General features: G+C 37.5%; 2 protein-coding genes across 2 annotated transcripts; one reads left to right on the forward strand and one right to left on the reverse strand.

Moving 5' to 3' along the window:
* LOC18782503 (ribosomal L1 domain-containing protein 1) lies at positions 3,336 to 5,601 on the reverse strand. Its single transcript, XM_020560120.1, has one exon. The coding sequence runs from the start codon at positions 5,023 to 5,025 to the stop codon at positions 3,589 to 3,591; it is 1,437 nt and encodes a 478-aa protein (XP_020415709.1). The 5' UTR covers positions 5,026 to 5,601; the 3' UTR covers positions 3,336 to 3,588.
* On the forward strand, positions 14,074 to 16,236 carry LOC18784076. The gene is made up of 3 exons (XM_007215728.2): positions 14,074 to 15,017; positions 15,122 to 15,220; positions 15,875 to 16,236. The coding sequence occupies exons 1-2, from the start codon at positions 14,283 to 14,285 to the stop codon at positions 15,212 to 15,214; spliced, it is 828 nt and encodes a 275-aa protein (XP_007215790.1). The 5' UTR covers positions 14,074 to 14,282; the 3' UTR covers positions 15,215 to 15,220; positions 15,875 to 16,236.

Genomic DNA, 17,321 nt, shown 5'->3' on the forward strand with positions numbered 1-17,321 from the left:
TCACACAAGGAGAACAGGGGAACCAAGACTGATAGGAATCTATCTTAATCAAGGCATCAGTTTTCAGGTGTGGCCCCTCTAGACTTAACCTCTTATTCCTTCAGCTCTACAAGCCTATGGACGACTTCTTCAGAAAAACCTCACAATGACATAAATGGAGGCAATTATTGAAGCCTGATAAATTTAATCAGGTTACTTCCGGACCTCATCACAGAAACAGACCTTTGTCGCCTGCTTCAACTTTCTGTTTCGCTTGAAACCTCACAGGCTTTTTATTGCTTTCTTTAGCCCAAGATTGAATTTCTGATTTGATGCCATTTACTCAGTACCAAGAACAACCTCCAGGAAAGAAAATGGAAAAAAGCCACTGGGCACTAAGCCCGTTGCAACTATTCTTCTCTCAAACCACTGCACACCATTAATATTCAAATCAAGTTGAATACTATTGACAAGATGCATTTGTTCTCCATTATTTATTACAGTCAAGGTAATTAATTCTAGCCTTAACAGTGATTCTGACCATATAACTTGTACATAAGGGTAGCCAGGAGGTGGCCTGGAGGTCCTTAGCAGATATATATCTCTTCCCTTTCAAACTCTGCAGAGCTATTGTATCAGATGTCCTTGGTGCAGATATTAATTTCCACTGCTCCTTCTCACCTTGTTTCAAACTACATGCTTTGATGCGGGTAGATGAAAAGGGGTGCTCCAGTGTTGTAGAGATTATTAGGCAAGGCTTTCTATGTTTCCTAAAGTTCTTTGCGCTTTCAGTCATGAAATAGCATGTCACAGGGTTTTGAATTGAAAGGCAAAGGAGCTACTATCACATTGGCATTTGATTTGTACTTGCAAAGTGTATGATTTCTCTCTCTCAAACCATTAACTCAAGAAACCCACACCACTTTGCAACAGTGACCCATACAACAAAGATTCATAATACTTGGAATAATGGAACCCATTAAACACCAAAAATTCAGATTTCAGAATGCAACATTGTTCAGCATTCGGTAGGGTTATCAAAATTATCTAAGCAATAAAGATATATACCCACCCATATGAAACTTGCTGGAAATGTAAATTTCAAAAGGACCCAAATATGCGAATCTTTCCTTCTTCCTTTTATAAAATCTTTCCATCATTTGGGACCAGAGAATGAAACCCATTAACTCAATCGAACCCATGAGCACCAATGTGACTAATAAATTCAAGTTGAGGACTTTCCCTCTTGGATGGTTCAATGCAACCCAAAACAACAGCAACACAGCGGAAAAAAAAACAATAACAAAAGAAGAGAAATAAATTTGTGCACTAAATGAGAAACCCAAAAGCAGTTACCTTGAAGATTGGAGACAGCTTTCCAATGAGATGTGCCTCCAGGACAAGGAAGAAGAGCCATGACAAAGAGATTGGGTTGGAGTTGCAGCTATCATTGTTTCTTGCTTTTTGGTTTTTTGTTTTCCTTTACACTTTCACTTGGTTTGATTCGCTCTCTCCCTCTCTCTCTCTCTCTCTCTCTCGATCGACAATATATATAGTCTATGCGTGGGTGCTTCTGTGCTGTGTCTGTAGGTTTAAGGAGGGTTTTAGGATTTGCACGAATTACGAGAAGGCTTAAACTTTGACTGTTCCTCTCCTGCCCCTCCCGCCAAATTTTCTTGTCGACTGGCCTTCAGTCCAGTCCAGTCCATTCTACAGTAATTTCAGTCGGACCAATTAATTTTTTTTTAATTTTTAAATTTTCTATCTTTCTTTTGCCTTGCCATCTAAATTGTTAGCAGAAGAAACACCTAATTGTTTATTAGTATTATTACTTTACTTTGAGAAACTCCTCTCTTAATATTGTGGTTAAGATCAAAACGTTATTGACCATTAAACCAAAACAGGGCAGTATTTTTTTTAAATTAAAAAGTAATATTTGGCAAAGGGGAATTGAATAAGGACCTCAGGTGCAAGATGTTACTCTAAATCACTCAAGCTAAAAGTCATTTACAAGAATGGCTGTGATTGTGATTGAGCCTGGTATGCTTCTGTAAAAGCTTCACTCCGCATCACGCCAACCTGATGCAAACAGATTTCTTAGAAACCTTAGATACTCATCTTTTTATATTGGTGATATGTAAAGCCAAAATGGTAAATATCTTACCCTTGTCCTGTTATCACAAACCAAACTAGAATCCTAGGTTGATTGGCATTAAGCGCTGCCCGGTGTTCAAATTGGTTTTTTTTTCTTGTTTTTTTTGGGTAGCATGCCTTCAGATAGGATCTTGCAAATGAATCTGTTCTAAGGTGAGCACAATGTTGCCTTCAGATTGGACCTTGCAACTGAATTTACTCACATGTTGACCAACCTTCTGGTATTTGTAAGCATAGAATACTACCAAGCTAGAGGGTTAACTCTCATTATAAATGCAATTTCTCTGTAAACGATCCATGGTTTTTTATTTATGAGAAAGCAATCCACGTTGATTTGTGAAGAAAAGAAAGCAAAAGTCAGTCCATGCAGTCTTAACTCTTAACCAAGACACAAAACCACTCCCTGAAATACCAAAACAGACAAGGTGGCTGCATAAAGAACACATATATGGTTCCCTCCTGCTTGAAGTTGCAAGATTTATGCATTTGACTACTTCAAAGTAATCAGGAGATGAGAAGATTTAAGGAAGTATCAGTAGTAATACGATGCAAAGTTCCAACGATATTAAATGTTAACCCCATACTTCCGTCTGCGAGAGTTCATCAGATGAAAGAGATAACAGTGCTCAGAGTGGGGTTTTGCACACCTTGAACAAAATCAGCAGACAACTCATGGACAAGGAATATTGACTGAGTTACACCTCCTATATACATTCCACAATTATTCTAATTCAATACACCAGGTATGAAGGAGCAGTTCAATCAATATTGAAAGGCTTGCATGATATTAAGCTACACATTGCTGCACTTAAAATGAAGAACCAGATTATGCAAAGAAATGCTGTGATGATCTGTTGATTTGTAACTATAACACATCATCAAGGGACCTTGTTAATATGCTTGAATTATTCATGCTCTAATCATAAGTGATTTGTCAATCACTAAGTGGCTAATGGAATGAACTATAAACAAAGGAATGGATTTGCTAATAAAAAATAATTTTCAATTAGTCGTCATCATTCTGCCATCACTTCTCCAGATCACTTGTAACTACTATTGATTGCAAATAAGGAAACAAACTCCCGAAAATTATACAGAGATTGTTTTCAGCACTCATTTTCATTCCTTGAAGTTTCAAGGTCTCACCCTCTTGGAAATAGAGATGCAAATTCACCCATGATGGGAAAGTAATAGACTCAGAGTGACTCAACCTTAGTTCAAAATTCAGATTTAAGCACATGCACAAACAAATAGAAACATAACCATTTTGTATGATCGCCATAACGAAGACATAAATTAAATAGGCAGAGTCAATTCATAAAATAAGAAAAAGATCATAACATCAATACCACAATAAAATACTGAACAATCAAAATTTCTGCCAAACAGACTTATCATGGACAGCCATACTTGCTCGGATGTGTTGAATTCCCGTCTGTAGCCTGCTATGCTGAATTACTCTATTGCTTTCTTACTTCTCTTAGCCATCTTCGGCTTTGCTTCTCCGCTCTTCAACTTCACATGTTCACTCTTCCTCTTCTCCTTCTTTCCAACAGACTCTTCGCCCTTGACTGGCAAATCATCTGCTTTCATCTTTGTAACATCTTGTTTCTTCCCCTTCGAAGACAACCCATCTTTCTTATGCTTGATAGTGGCATCATCTTCATCTACCATCTTAGCCAAAATTTTCAACTGTTTCTCAACAGGAACCTCATCATCTCCATCTTTCACCTTAGCCGACTTTTTCAACTGTTTCTCATTGTTAAACTCACCCTTTTCCCCATTTAGTTCAGCATCATCTTTCACCTTAGCTGATTTCTTCAACCTTTTGTCACCCTTAGACTCACCAACAACCTTTTCCTTCTTCCTCTTCTTCTTCCCCAATTCACCATTACCCGGTTCTTCATTCTCACGTTGCTTACCATCTCCAATATCCCCTTCAGCAACCACTTCATCATCATCAAGCACCTCACCAGCATTGCTATCCATATACCTCACTTCATGAATTCTACCCTTCTTCTTACTCACTTTCTCACTCTTCAAACTCTTACTCTCAGACTTAACAACCTTTTTCACTTCCTCCTTACCTTCCTCATCACTCTTAGCTCCCTCAATCTTCAATGTCAAATCGGGCACGGCCTGGTAAACCGGCAATGCAAGCGACTCCAGAAACTTCAAGTGAAATGACCTCACATCCCTCCACTTCTTAGGCACAATCTCCACAATCCCATTAATCGCCGCAAGCACATTCTCCACAATCTCATCAACGCTCATCGACACCTTCGCTACCCTGACCACGCTGCACGTCCCGGTACTCAAGAACAACAAGGCCGACCCACATGCCTTGTCAACCTGCTCTTTCCAATTCTTGTGCTCCAAGTCCACAGGAACCGGAATCTTCTTCTTCTTAAAAAACTGCTTCCCCAAATACTTCGGAAGCAAAGGCACAATCCGCCTATCAGCCAAAAACATATCATAAGAATACAACAGCTTCCTCTTGGCTTCAAAGGGCACGTAATCAGTCTTGAGCTTCGAAAGCTTCAAAATTTTCGAGATGGGTATGTTCTCGGCCTTGATTTTCTTTTGGATGAAATCCTTGGTGAGATTGGACTTGGGTCCATCGTCGTATATCAAGCAGAGCTCGGAGAGCTGAGAATGGAGAGGATTTGGGAGAGGGACTTTGTAGGCGTTTATGCGAGCCTTTGGTGGGATTTTCTTGAGGGTGAGAACGAGATAGGCGAACTCGTCGGATTCTAAGAGATCCGGTTTCTCGGTCTGCAACTTGGAGTTTCGCCATTTGAGGAGGGCATTTACAGCTTTCCGCACCGTCTTGGTGATGGCTTTGGTGGGTTTGGTTGTGGAAGCTGTAGGAGCTGGAGTGATCGTAGCCATGGAGGCAGAGGAAGAGAATGGGGCAGAGAAAAAGGGGTGGTCGAGAGAGAAGACAACTCGGGAAAGACTGGAACTTTGGAGGTTTTAGTTTTAGGGTTTTTGGAGAGGGCAGGGCTTGAGAATTGTAATGTAAAATTGGTCTAACTTTGGTTTGTTATGGGCCCACATTGAATTGGGCTTAGAGACTTTGGGCGTGGAGTTGTTACCGCAAAGAAGCCGATATATTACGAAAGCCGACCAAGATCTGCGGTTTCTCATACCGACCACAATCTACAGTTACGGATGCGGTTCCATAAATCCAAAAATTTATGGTACCTAAACAAAGAGGAGAGCGAGAAGGAGATACAGACACGGCGTAAAGCTTTCTCACTTTAATCTCGAACTCTCAACTCAAAGCTATCTCTCCTCTCCTTGTCTCCGATATCTCATCGACCTCTCTCTGCTCTCTGTCTCGGTCTCTCACTATGCTCCTCTTTGCTGCTTTCACTCTCGAGGACGGATCCACATAGGGGCAAGAGGAGTCAATTAACCCCTGCAAACCCGAAATTCACCATTGGAGGCGAAGATGTTGACCCCTGCAAATTACCCCTAAACTGCTTGATAAAATCCTGAGGGCGCAGCACACCAGCACAGCAGGCAGATTACCTTATTTCTATTTTCAACATTTAAGTAAATGTCAAAGACATTTACTTAAGTTTACAATGTAAATAAGGAAGTACCCCCCGTTTGGATTCAAATAAAAATACTAGAAAATCAAATTCCCACCAAATCAAAATATGAAAAATTGGTTGTAGTGTAAAATATGATTTATGCTAAAAATGATGGCTCATTAAGTCAATATATACTTCATAATAAAATTCAATAAAATCAAGTTTTCTTATTTGATGTGTAAGGAATAAAAGCCGCCAAAAATTATCTTGAGAAAATGATTATTCTGAAAAATCATTTTTCATACTTAGCCAATATTTTTTCTTAAAACAATTTTTCATGTATGATATGAATGCACGAAAGAACCTAAGGTCAATTTAGGTAAAAAGCCTTATATGTTAAATCCATAAAGAGTTTTACAAGAATAACCTAACTCTTACGTATTGAAGAAATATTTGCTTGAATAAGCTCCCCCTAAAACAGTACTCATAAGCGTCCAAAGTTTGAGAGTTAGAACGCAGATAGAGCCCCGTATCAAAACTACGACGGACCTAAAAAATGACGTAAATGCCCTAAAATGAGCAGGATTGCGCTAAGATATGCCAGTTCTTATATCGAATTAGACGAGACGCCTTGGGAGGCGAAGATGATTGCACTAATTTTTTGGTTTATTATCACATTCTTAGAGATATTTCTGGCGTATTGCAATGTGTGTCTATTTTTTGAAGTTGATGCAATTCTCTTTGATAATGAACATGAGTATTTTGTATGGTTTTATCTATTAACTATGAATTAGAGTATTATTGTTTCATTTCAACGGGTCTATTTTGTATAGAATTTTTTTTAACCTTTTACATGTTGACCCCTGGAATGAAAATTTCTGAATCCGCCACTGCTCACCGCCACCTCTCTCTTTGAACCTTCTCTGTGTTTCGAGTGGAAAGGCCCTAATCTAATTGTCAAAGGTTCAAAATAGATTTTCAAGAAATATTGCACCTATAAAAAAGATAAGTTTAACAAAGCAAAAAAAACTTGGGAACTGGGAACTGGGAGGGAGGCAGGGACACGTGAAAGAAGAGGAAAGATAAGATAGGTAGGTGTTGGTCCTTTAAGGAAAATAATATTGTATTTTAATCAAATATCTAAATGAAAAGAAAAGAAAACAATGTCAGACAATATATATATAATACATACTAGTCTTTCTGCATGCGCTTCCGCGAGTAAAACAAGTTTCTTTTTAAATCACGCGCGCTATGCACGACTTATAAAGTTTCGTAAATATTTTTTCGCAATTGTATTTATATAGATGTTTGTTTCAACAGTTTCATATTTAAATCGCGTGCATGTGATATATTGTCTTAAAAGTTTTCATTTATCCACCATATTTTTCTAGACGTCCATCTTAATAGTTTAGACGCTATATGAAACTGTCTTGTTTTGGAAAACAGGTTCTCTCTTCTTCTTCTTTTTTCGAAAACATGTTCTTACACCACAAGCACAGTACTTTCCATACCAAAAGCATAGTACATTACACCACAAGCACGGTACTTTCCATACCAAAAGCACAGTGCATTCCTAAAACACCACATTTCATGCCAATTCCAAAGTCTTCAGCTTCAATCCGTCTGATCCACCATTCCCTCCAAAGAAGAACCTTACAATAAGCATCCATGACACCACCAATACTGCCCAAAGAACCTTCTCTCTACGTTTTGCCTTTGCTAGTGAATTCTTTAACTTATCCCACGATTTTAGCAGGCCCGGAATCACAACTTTAGACCTTTCACACATTTTCACATCATACCAAATCCAGAAATCACAACCCCATCTACTCTGCACAAAACCCACTCTGTAAATTCATATTTGCACCTGCTACAATTCAAAATCTAAAATTTTGCATAAAATCCAGTTTTTTACCTTTGCACATAGAGCAAATCGCCTCCTAGGATTCGAAATTGTCCATGAGGTTTAGATTCTCGCACTCTTACCACACCAACACACCGTCGCCTTATGCTTCATTTCTCCTTCGTTTTCTGGGTTAACGAACAGTCGAATAAACCTTTTGGGCTTCTCACTTCTTCAAAATCATAGCTCTTAGCTCTCAGCTATGTAGTTTTAGGATTTAGGTTAAAACTAAGGTTGAGGACGACTTTTGGGGATTTTTGTGAAATTGGGCTCAATTTCTTTTTTCTTTTTTCTTTTTTGAATTGTCGAAACCCAAAAATACCATTCAACTGTCATACGCGGAATGGTCAAATCGTTAGTGGGCTGGGTCCCACGGGTGTGATAAGTCCATAAATTTACACATTTATGTACTCTTTATACTTGGTTTTTGTAGGAGAATTTGGTTTAAAAGGGACTTATTACTTTATTTTCTCAATTTTCAGCTTTCTATAGCAAGTAAATGGTTTTCAATGGAAATACGACTTTTTGGTGGAGTTTTAGTACAAGACCAGTTGGAGATGAAAGCTAAGATCTTGAAGATGATTGTGGAATTTTTGTAGAATATTCTGAGTAGCCAATGAGAGCAGTCTTTGAAGTTAAGTTAGCATAAGGTGCAATCCCATCAAAACTGTGCTATTGTGGAAGAATGACTATTTGAAGACTTTCCTAATTTTTTTCTCAAGGCGTGCGATATATGGCTGGAAATATAAGACAAAGACCTACAATTTACATATTTTTGCCTAATTTTCTTGGAGGAGGAATGACCCTAAACATGCGTGCAAATTAACTGATTTGTTATCTCAGTCCAAGTAGGAAGAGGAGTCAACCCATTTTGGATTTATGTTTTAATTAGGTTTTTCTTTATTTTTGGGCTGCCGTAAAAGCCCAGCTATGGTAGGAACAAATGTGTGGTGTTCTATTTAAGCATGAGAAACAACTTCTTTGGGAGTTACACACGCAAAGACTATGAGAAATTGGAGACACCGGAAGAGTACCGCAATTGGCTAAGTTTTATTGTTTCTTTCTTATGTTTTTGTTTATGCCGAATTCTATGATTAGTGTAACTAATTTTCTTTTGCTAGGGCATGATGTAGCCCTAGTATGATAATCTAGTTTTCTTATTTTACTTATCTATTGATTGTCATTTGATGTTGGATTCTTAATCACTGTGCTTAATAACTTGGTTGATTATCTTGATGCTTGATCACCATCTAGACTTTTAATTGAGTTAATCGGATGTAAATTAGAGTAAATACCATACTTAATTTGAGGCTCGCTTCTTGTGATTATGATTTGTAACTCGTCTAGGGTAAATACCAACTCCTAGGATTTACATGCTTATTGGAGGTTTTCACTAATCTTAACGAGTTTCTATATGTTGATATTTGACCTAAATACCATGGGCGAATTGCATATATAAATATACGAGTTAACCTAAATATCATAGGTAATTCATGAAAAAGGAAAACTAAGCGGCGACATCAAATGGTTAGTTAATAGGTAGGTGAATAAGAGGCTATATCGGATTACTAGTGATGAATTCATTGTCCTAATGCTTTTATCAATTTGAATTTCTCATCCTTGTGTTTCGTGACTTTCTATTTGTTTTGTCTTTTAATTTCGTTGGTAATTAAATCATTCTTTCACAAACCCCTTTTGTGTTTACCTGAGTATGCTATGTGTTTAATTTCTTGTTTATATAATTAGAGTAGTTAAAGTATTTTGTGAAGTAAATTAGGTTAGACTAATTGGAAGTTGAACTCAATCCTCGTGGGAATGACCTCGTATTTTCCATACTATATTACGATTGACCTTGTGTACTTGTGAGTATAATTTGTGTTTAGACTAATCTTTATAATCTCCATTTTTCAAGTGGTCTAAAATCAAGGTGCCACATTAGCATTGAAAAATTGACCATGTGGTCAACTTAACGGAAGGATGAAATTGGACGATTTTGAAAACGTAAGCTGTAAATTGATAAAATTGATACCCTGGGGTCCATATTTAGAATGACCCCAAACTTATAGGGTGTCTTTTGTCATTAGCCCTAACTTGTAAGTTATGGGGGTACAAATAGATTTAAATTAGGCATAAAGTCATTTTTTATCCCTGTAGCTTATCATTTTTATCACTATAGTCCTTGTAGTTTCAATTTGATCAATTTTGTTCATGTAGTTTCAATTCTGAGCAATTTAAGGACAATCTCCATTTTTTAGTCAAATTACTCTAATATGAAGGGGCATTTCGGTCCAACTTATAATCCGTCCACAACCACCCCTACAAACATCCAGCAGCCCCTTCCCAACCACCTTCTCCTATCCCCCCCTCCCCGTCCCCACCCAACCTCTTCCTCCTAACTCAACTCACTCCCTATTCTTATTCACCCGTTTGATGTTTGCTCCTGTGATGGAAGGGTAAAGTTTCTCATTGCCTTGAAAACCATTGACTGGTCAACAAGTCAACTTTCTTTAGTGTGCGAGTGTGTCACTGCTAATAATAAAAATTCTAGCAGACTTCTTAAAAATAGAAAACTTGCGCCCCAAGTTACTAATTCCTAAACAAACGATTGTGAATTTGGGTAAGGAATATCTCCCAAGTAAGTTCTTTTCCTGCCTCAGACTGGTGAAGACTTCATAATTTTTCACAGTACAATGTTGGTAGTTCTTGCCAGAATAAATCTTAAAGAAGTGAACTGGTTTCAGGCGGAACTGACTTTTACAAAACTCTACAGTAAAAAATCAACTCTAGAAAGACAAAAAGAGGGCTGAACTTCCATTTTTGCCTGGACATAAGCTTCTGATCCGGGCTGGACTAGGTATGCTTGTGCTCGACTGGACTGTTCCCAACTTTAATTGCTAGGCTTTAGTTGTAAATCGATACCAACTTTAGAGTTTGGCAGAGTTTTAATATATTTCAAATCCTGGAAGACTTTTTGAACAGGCAGAATTGCGGCCTCTTCAGTCTGAAAGGGGCATAAGTGGCTGGACTTGAGAATTACTGAGCTGGAACTGCACTGTGGTACCTGTTCTGCTTGGTCAGGGCTCTCCATAAATTTGTTGAGGTTTTCATATTTGTAATAACTCAAACTCTGCTTGTTTTGGCTTTTGCTGAACCAAATTTGTAAGGAGAGAAATCTCATTTTGAATGACTTATTCTAAGTCTGAAACTAGAAGTTTTGATTTGTAGCTGACTTCTTTCTTGTAGCTTAATGAGCTTGTAATTGCTTCAGTTTGTTTGAAGGTTCTTTGAGATCAAGTGATCATTTTGAGTTTTTGTCTTTTGACTGATTTTTTTGTTGTTTGATTGATTGTCTTTTTGCTCTGTTCACCCTCTCTTATATTTATAGGAAATGCTGAAGTAGGATTTCCAATCCTTTTAAAAATGGGCGGCAGATTTTCTGAAAATGATCTTTTATTTTTAAAAATGCAAAGAAAATGGTTTTTATCAATTCTGGCAGATAAGCCCTCCATAGTCAGTTCCTAAGGCAGTCACTTCCCTGTATTTTCTGAAAGAAAACCTAACCCTTCTTCTTTAATTCCAACTGCTTTGTAAGAGCTCAAATTGTGATGGTTAGTTTGATTTTCCATCTGAACAACTCCCTACTTTCTACTTATCTCAAAACACAGTCTGCTTATCTCTCGAAAATGGTGCCTTTCCTTGGAGCAGAATTTTCTCTGAGTATATAAAAGGGATTTTGATCTTCTAGTGGCAGAGATTTTTCAAATGTCTTTTTCAAACATACCCCTATTTAACTCTCTTATCAACTCAGTTGAAAATGTTGACTTTCCAAAGTCTTTCCAGTCAGTCACGTGGGCTTCCTTGAGAACAGGCATAGTCTGAAATATCGATAATATCGAGAAAATATCGAGGATATTTCGGTTTTTTTGAATCACGGATATTTCGGAACATATCCATGTACATATCGTATAAATATCGACAATATCGACGATAATATCGAAAAATATCGATGTCGATAATTTCGCTCACATTTCAGCAATATTTTGTCAAAATATCTGTGTAATATCGCTAAAATATCGAAAATATCGAAAATATCGATGTGAAGGAAAAAAAAGTTATTTAAAAAAAAAAGGGAAAAAGGGGAGAAACAAGCACAAAGGGGATATGAACCCCTCCTATTTTACTCCTCCAACACCTTAAACACCATATCACTTATGTTTTTGTGATAATATGCTAAAATATTTATATTTATATGGGTGGTATGTTAACAATTGCATGCAAAACTATTTTGGGGATTTATCATTTGATGACTACTCTTCACAATACACTTACTCTACACATAGAGATGATGAAGATAGTGAAAATTTTGAACCTCGTAGGAACTCTATGTGGTACTAAGTCATTTATGTATCTTACCATGAAATGTATAAAGTGTAAAATATTATAGTAAATCATTATATATGAATGATTACGGTGTATTTAATCTTTTGCATTAATTATTACATATTTTTTACACTCATAGTGTTTGCCCGCTTGCTGTATAATCAACTTAAATTAGTTAAATCCATCATGCAATGCATTTCCTTCTAATTTTTTGTGATAAACTCATAGATAATTGACTAAATTGACATTCTCCAAAGTTTCAATAAAAATTTCCAAGTTTTTCTTACAATTTTCGTGGTTTTTATTCAATTTTTATCGATATCGATAATATCCCGATATTTCCATCGAAATTTCCATATTTTTGGACTACCGATATTTCCGATATCATCGATATTTTAGACCTTGAGAACAGGTTCCCCAGAAAAAATCTGCTTATTTGTTCCCGGGCTTTTTGAGAGAAATTGTAGGTTTTTGTAGACTGGGCCCAATTCAATTTTTCTTTTATCGATCTGCTTAGTTTTGTAACCGCCATTTAATTTGGCGTTTTTTACAATTCTGTCTTTTTCGAAAAAGACGTAGGTCTCTGACGTGGATTGGGCTCTTTCTTGACCCGGTAATTGAAGCCCATTTTTCTGCTCCTTTCTGTTTTATGGCCCTTTCTTTGCGAAGATGGGCTGGTGCTTTTTTAAATTTCTTTTGGCCCAAACAATTCTATAGCCACGACCCAACCACCCCCACTATCACCTTATTCCCTCCCTCCACAACCACCTTTTCCCCTCACTATCGCTCTCTCATCAAACTCCAAAACTAATTCCATGCCTTGCCTAAAACCTCTCCTCATGAACCCATGATAAAGTAGGGGGCTTGAGACTTGAAAGCATAAGAAAAGCTACAATAAGGGTTGCTTGGGTGGCTAGGGAGTAGTTGTGGAGGGGATGCATGATTAAGCCGAAATGCCCCTCCACATTAAAGTAATTAGGCAAAAAATTAGAGATTGTCCTTGAATTGCTCGAAATTAAAACTACAAGGATCATAGTGGAAAAAGTGATAAACTACAAGGACTAAAAGCACCACTACATTATACAGCTTTAAAACTAGTAGAGGTCTCCATTAACATTTTGGAGATGGTCCCTCACAACTCACATGTATCACAATCTTGAGATGGCCCCTCACCTCAATAGTTTCACCTCCCCTATAAATAACCCACAATGAGGGTTTTACTCTTCAAATTGACGGTGAAATTTACAAATGATGTAATGGAATGACTGAATAGGAACGAATGAGAGAGTTGGAAAATCAAAATGGCAAAAAAAATAGTTGAATAACCAAAATGAAACTTGAGTATAAGTTCATAAACCATTGTAGTTAAAAACTCATAAATAAATAAATAAAAATAGTATGTATAAAATTTCATTAAAAAATACTTCGCACGTCTTAAACATAAAAAATACCTCTTTAATTCCAAATAAAGATCTATGTCGATCAACCATTACAGAAAAATGGTTTTAAGTATAGGAATATAACTTTTTCACACTGCCAAAAAACACTCCAATGAAACACAAAGTCGCACACTGGTGGTGACTCTTGGTTGAAGCATTGAAACCGTTTAGTAAAGCTCCCGCCTTTTTAACTCCGGAGGGCCCCCCATGCATCAAATATGTGCAGATGTAGCGTTGTATTTCCCTCCTTGACCGTTCCAATTTCAAAAACGTTAAAAATCAAACTCACGGCATTCTTTCTTTGCTCTATCTGCCATTCCATATGAATATATTATTTCTTTGTAAACTCACAGCCACCAGTCAACAAGCAGGCCATGCCTTCACGTTCGCATTCACGTCCAAAGAAAACCACTTCAAAATCTGCTAAGAAACAAATGACGCGAACCAAAGAATCCATCCACCAGTCTCCACCTATCCTTCATGTCCAAGGTTCTCTCTCTCTCTCTCTCTCTCTCTCTTACTGTTTCTCTTTATTGGATTCCTATTTGTTATTTGCTTAATTGGAAATTGGCTTCCACATAGTTTGACTTTATTTCTGATTGATCCATCTGTAATTTCCTTTATGTTTTCTTAATTCCATTTTTGTTCTCTCTGTACCATGTTAAACTAATATATATATATATATATATATATAGAGAGAGAGAGAGAGAGAGAGAGAGAGAGAGAGAGAGAGAGAGAGAAATTTATGACTTGAAATTTTGTGATGGCAAAGAATTGAGTGGTTGTGAGACTGCTTCTGTGACTTGTCAAAGCCATTCTGATTATCAATATTCATTAGGAGGAGAAGAAGAAGAGAGACGGAAAGTTTCCGCAGATCTTAACCAAATGGCGGATTCTTCAAACGGGAATTTAGAGGAGACCCTGAAAGTTCAACCAGATGATGAAGTTAAGGTGGTTGAATCTGTGACGGACATAGTTATTGATGATTATTCTGCGGCTGGAAAGAAAACCCATGACGGTGATGATTCGGGTTCGAGTAGTAGCAGTTCGGATGAAGAGACAGAAGCTGGTGAGAAGAGTGCTAAAGTGGCGGATTCAGGGGAAGTGGAGGAGACGAAAGAAGTTTCCGTAGTGGTTGTTGAGACTGTTGAATCTCTGTCCAACCATTTGGATCAAGGTGTTGTTGATGATTTGGAAGCTGTGAAGGAAGAAGAGGAGAAAGTTTTGGTATCTGTCGACGGGACCTATGAATCTTCTCCGGCCATAACAGATTTGGTGTCAGAGCAGATTGAGGAAAAAACATTGACATATTTGGATGAGAGCAATGGGGTTTCTTTAGCTGAAACAGATTTGGTGTCCAAGGAGGTTGAGGAACCAGCATTGCCTTCTTTGAGTGAGCATGATGAGCCTGCTCCAGTCATAACAGATGTTGAAGAAAAGAGTGAGGTTGTAGATGTGGTGTCAAAGGGAATTGAAGAGACAATTGGAGAGTCATCTAGTGAGAATGTTGTTGATGGATCCTCGAAGCCGTCGCCTGATCAGGTTCCTCCTCCACTTGAATCAGCTGATGCTGGAGAAGAGTATGGGAAGCCTGTGATTCCTGAAAGCACCGGAAATCCGGTAATTAAGTTGATTAAACTGTTTCTTTACATGTTTAATATTTTCTAGCTCACATGAAATTCTTTTCAATTGAATGATCATCTCTTGGTTTCGTGTGTTGGCAGCCTATTGTCTCTGTCACTGGACGCCCCCTGCAACCAACTTCATGGAAGAGTTGCTGTGGACTTTTCGAAGTTCTGCATCGATCCAATCGATAATTCGAGGTAAATTACATCAAGATCATAGTCTAATTATCATTAGATTAGTTTATGTTGTGAACTCTATTGTGCATAGTGTATGATAAAAGGTCGTTTTATCGATCTGAGTGGGAAGAACAAGATATACTAAATGTGCTCTTCATGAACAACCTCAAACTCACCTAAGACTCCTAACGAAACACTGTCCCATCACCTGTTTAAGATTTTGTTTTATATCTTCTTTTTTTTGCTGAGAATTCATTCATGTTTTCCTACTTTCTTTTTTTCTTGAATTTTTGGGTGAAAGAATTGACCAAATAAAAGTTTGGAATGTGCTGTCATGTGGTGGCATGTGTTGGCATAAACTCTGTATATTAACATGTTGCTTCAGAAACATGGCTTTACAGCTGGTGGCCTACCATGTTTCGACATTGCATCTCATTTCCTTTTGCACAGTGCTAAACAACATGTTCACCAGTCAATGGGGTCTAGTCCAGTGAAAAAGAGTCTTAACTTGTAGACTAGTGGTCTCAAGTTCGAACCCCTATGACACTATTGATAGTGTATGAGAAACCCTCATTCCCTTATAGTTTAGACTATCGTTTGTATTAAAAAAAACGACGACGACGTGTTCATCAAAAGTGTAAGCTAACTAGTTTTTTTTTAATCCAATTTGTGCAGAGACAAAGCAAAGCGTTATGGTGCAGCTGAGAACTAGAGATGAAGGTTGCAGAGACTGAGACAGCTACACTTAATTATATAAGCCTTTTCAGCGATTTGGAGCTTCACATTCGTTTAGCTTAGGAGCGGAAGATTGAGATTGGGTTATGCGTGATTGTGTGTGGAGTGAATTTCGTTAGTGGTTCTTTAATTATATTTTCCGTATTTATATTGAGGAAAAAAAAAAGAAAAAAAAAACCGTTCTTTGATATTCCTACAGTGATTTGTATTGTATTTATTGAGGATTTTGCTCTGTTCTGTTTCTTTGGGTAAATATTGAACGGAAAAGTTTGTTACCAAAATGTATATCATCCATTTGTTTATCATACCTTAAATGCTAAGGAGAGTCATCCTCGCTAAGCAATTATCAAAACGTGCATAATACGAGACCGTGTTCCATACACATCAACAACTAACAATCATTCACATAGCAATGATAGAATGATAGATTGTGTAAGTCATCAAAATAAAAAGTAAGGACCGGGCAAAAGATGTTAAAAAAAATTGGAAAGGGTGTATTAATTTGACAATAGATCTCTCACAAATGAGTATATGACAAAGTGAAGTCAACCTAAAATTGTACAAGATTTTAACTTCTGTTATCCAAATCCAAAAGGGATATCTTAACCTGTCTGTAATGATCCAAGCTACAATTTTGATAACTTCACATGTAACTCCAAATCCCAACGTCCTTGAGAAAAACTCCAAATCTCAACCAGGGCAGAGTCTTTATGCACATATGCAACATACTCTGATTCCACATACTCTTATTCCAAGTACAACCAAGATCATAACACGTAACACTAAAACCAAGTTTCTTAACGAACCGCCGGAAAGAGCAGGATATTGTGGCAATAAAACGGACACGACTGGATTATCGGATAAGATCGATATACATTTCATTAGCAACGGGGATGATTGCTTAACAAGTTAACGTGGATTGTACCTAAACGGAGGATCAACTTCTCAAAGAAACCCAAGTGAGTTTGAGCCTCCACAAATTGCACCATAAAGCAGCTAAACTGGTTGAACAAACATGGTTTAATGAATGTTTCCCTACCGACAGATACACTTCGGCTTCTACGTAAAAATGGTGTTCTACAGTTAACCGAATTGAGGACTTGTCTTATTGAGAGTCCCTATTGTAACAATTCATAACACCTAACCCCCCCCCCACCCCCTCATGATATCCTTTTTCCTCTCGAGGTCCGTAGCAATACATCGTACCTGGATAAGCACAAGGGTAGTGAGTAAAACGAGGGGAAACAATATCCTTTTAACAGGCAGATGCATACAGAACGGGAAAAAGAAATTATTATTATATCCAGAGAGAGCATGTTTTCCTTGATGGAATAAAATGGTTAGGATTAGGGCATACCACCAGTACTGTCTTTGTGTGTCGGTATAG

The sequence above is a fragment of the Prunus persica genome, chromosome G3, assembly GCF_000346465.2.
Source record: "Prunus persica cultivar Lovell chromosome G3, Prunus_persica_NCBIv2, whole genome shotgun sequence".
NCBI lineage: Eukaryota > Viridiplantae > Streptophyta > Magnoliopsida > Rosales > Rosaceae > Prunus > Prunus persica.

What these genes read in the sequence shown, in the direction of transcription:
- LOC18782503 (XM_020560120.1), bottom strand. Translation starts at nt 5,025, where the DNA reads ATGGCTACGATCACTCCAGCTCCTACAGCTTCCACAACCAAACCCACC.
- LOC18784076 (XM_007215728.2), top strand. Translation starts at nt 14,283, where the DNA reads ATGGCGGATTCTTCAAACGGGAATTTAGAGGAGACCCTGAAAGTTCAA. An exon ending in CTGAAAGCACCGGAAATCCG is followed by an intron (nt 15,018 to 15,121) that starts GTAATTAAGTTG and finishes GTGTGTTGGCAG; the next exon opens with CCTATTGTCTCTGTCACTGG.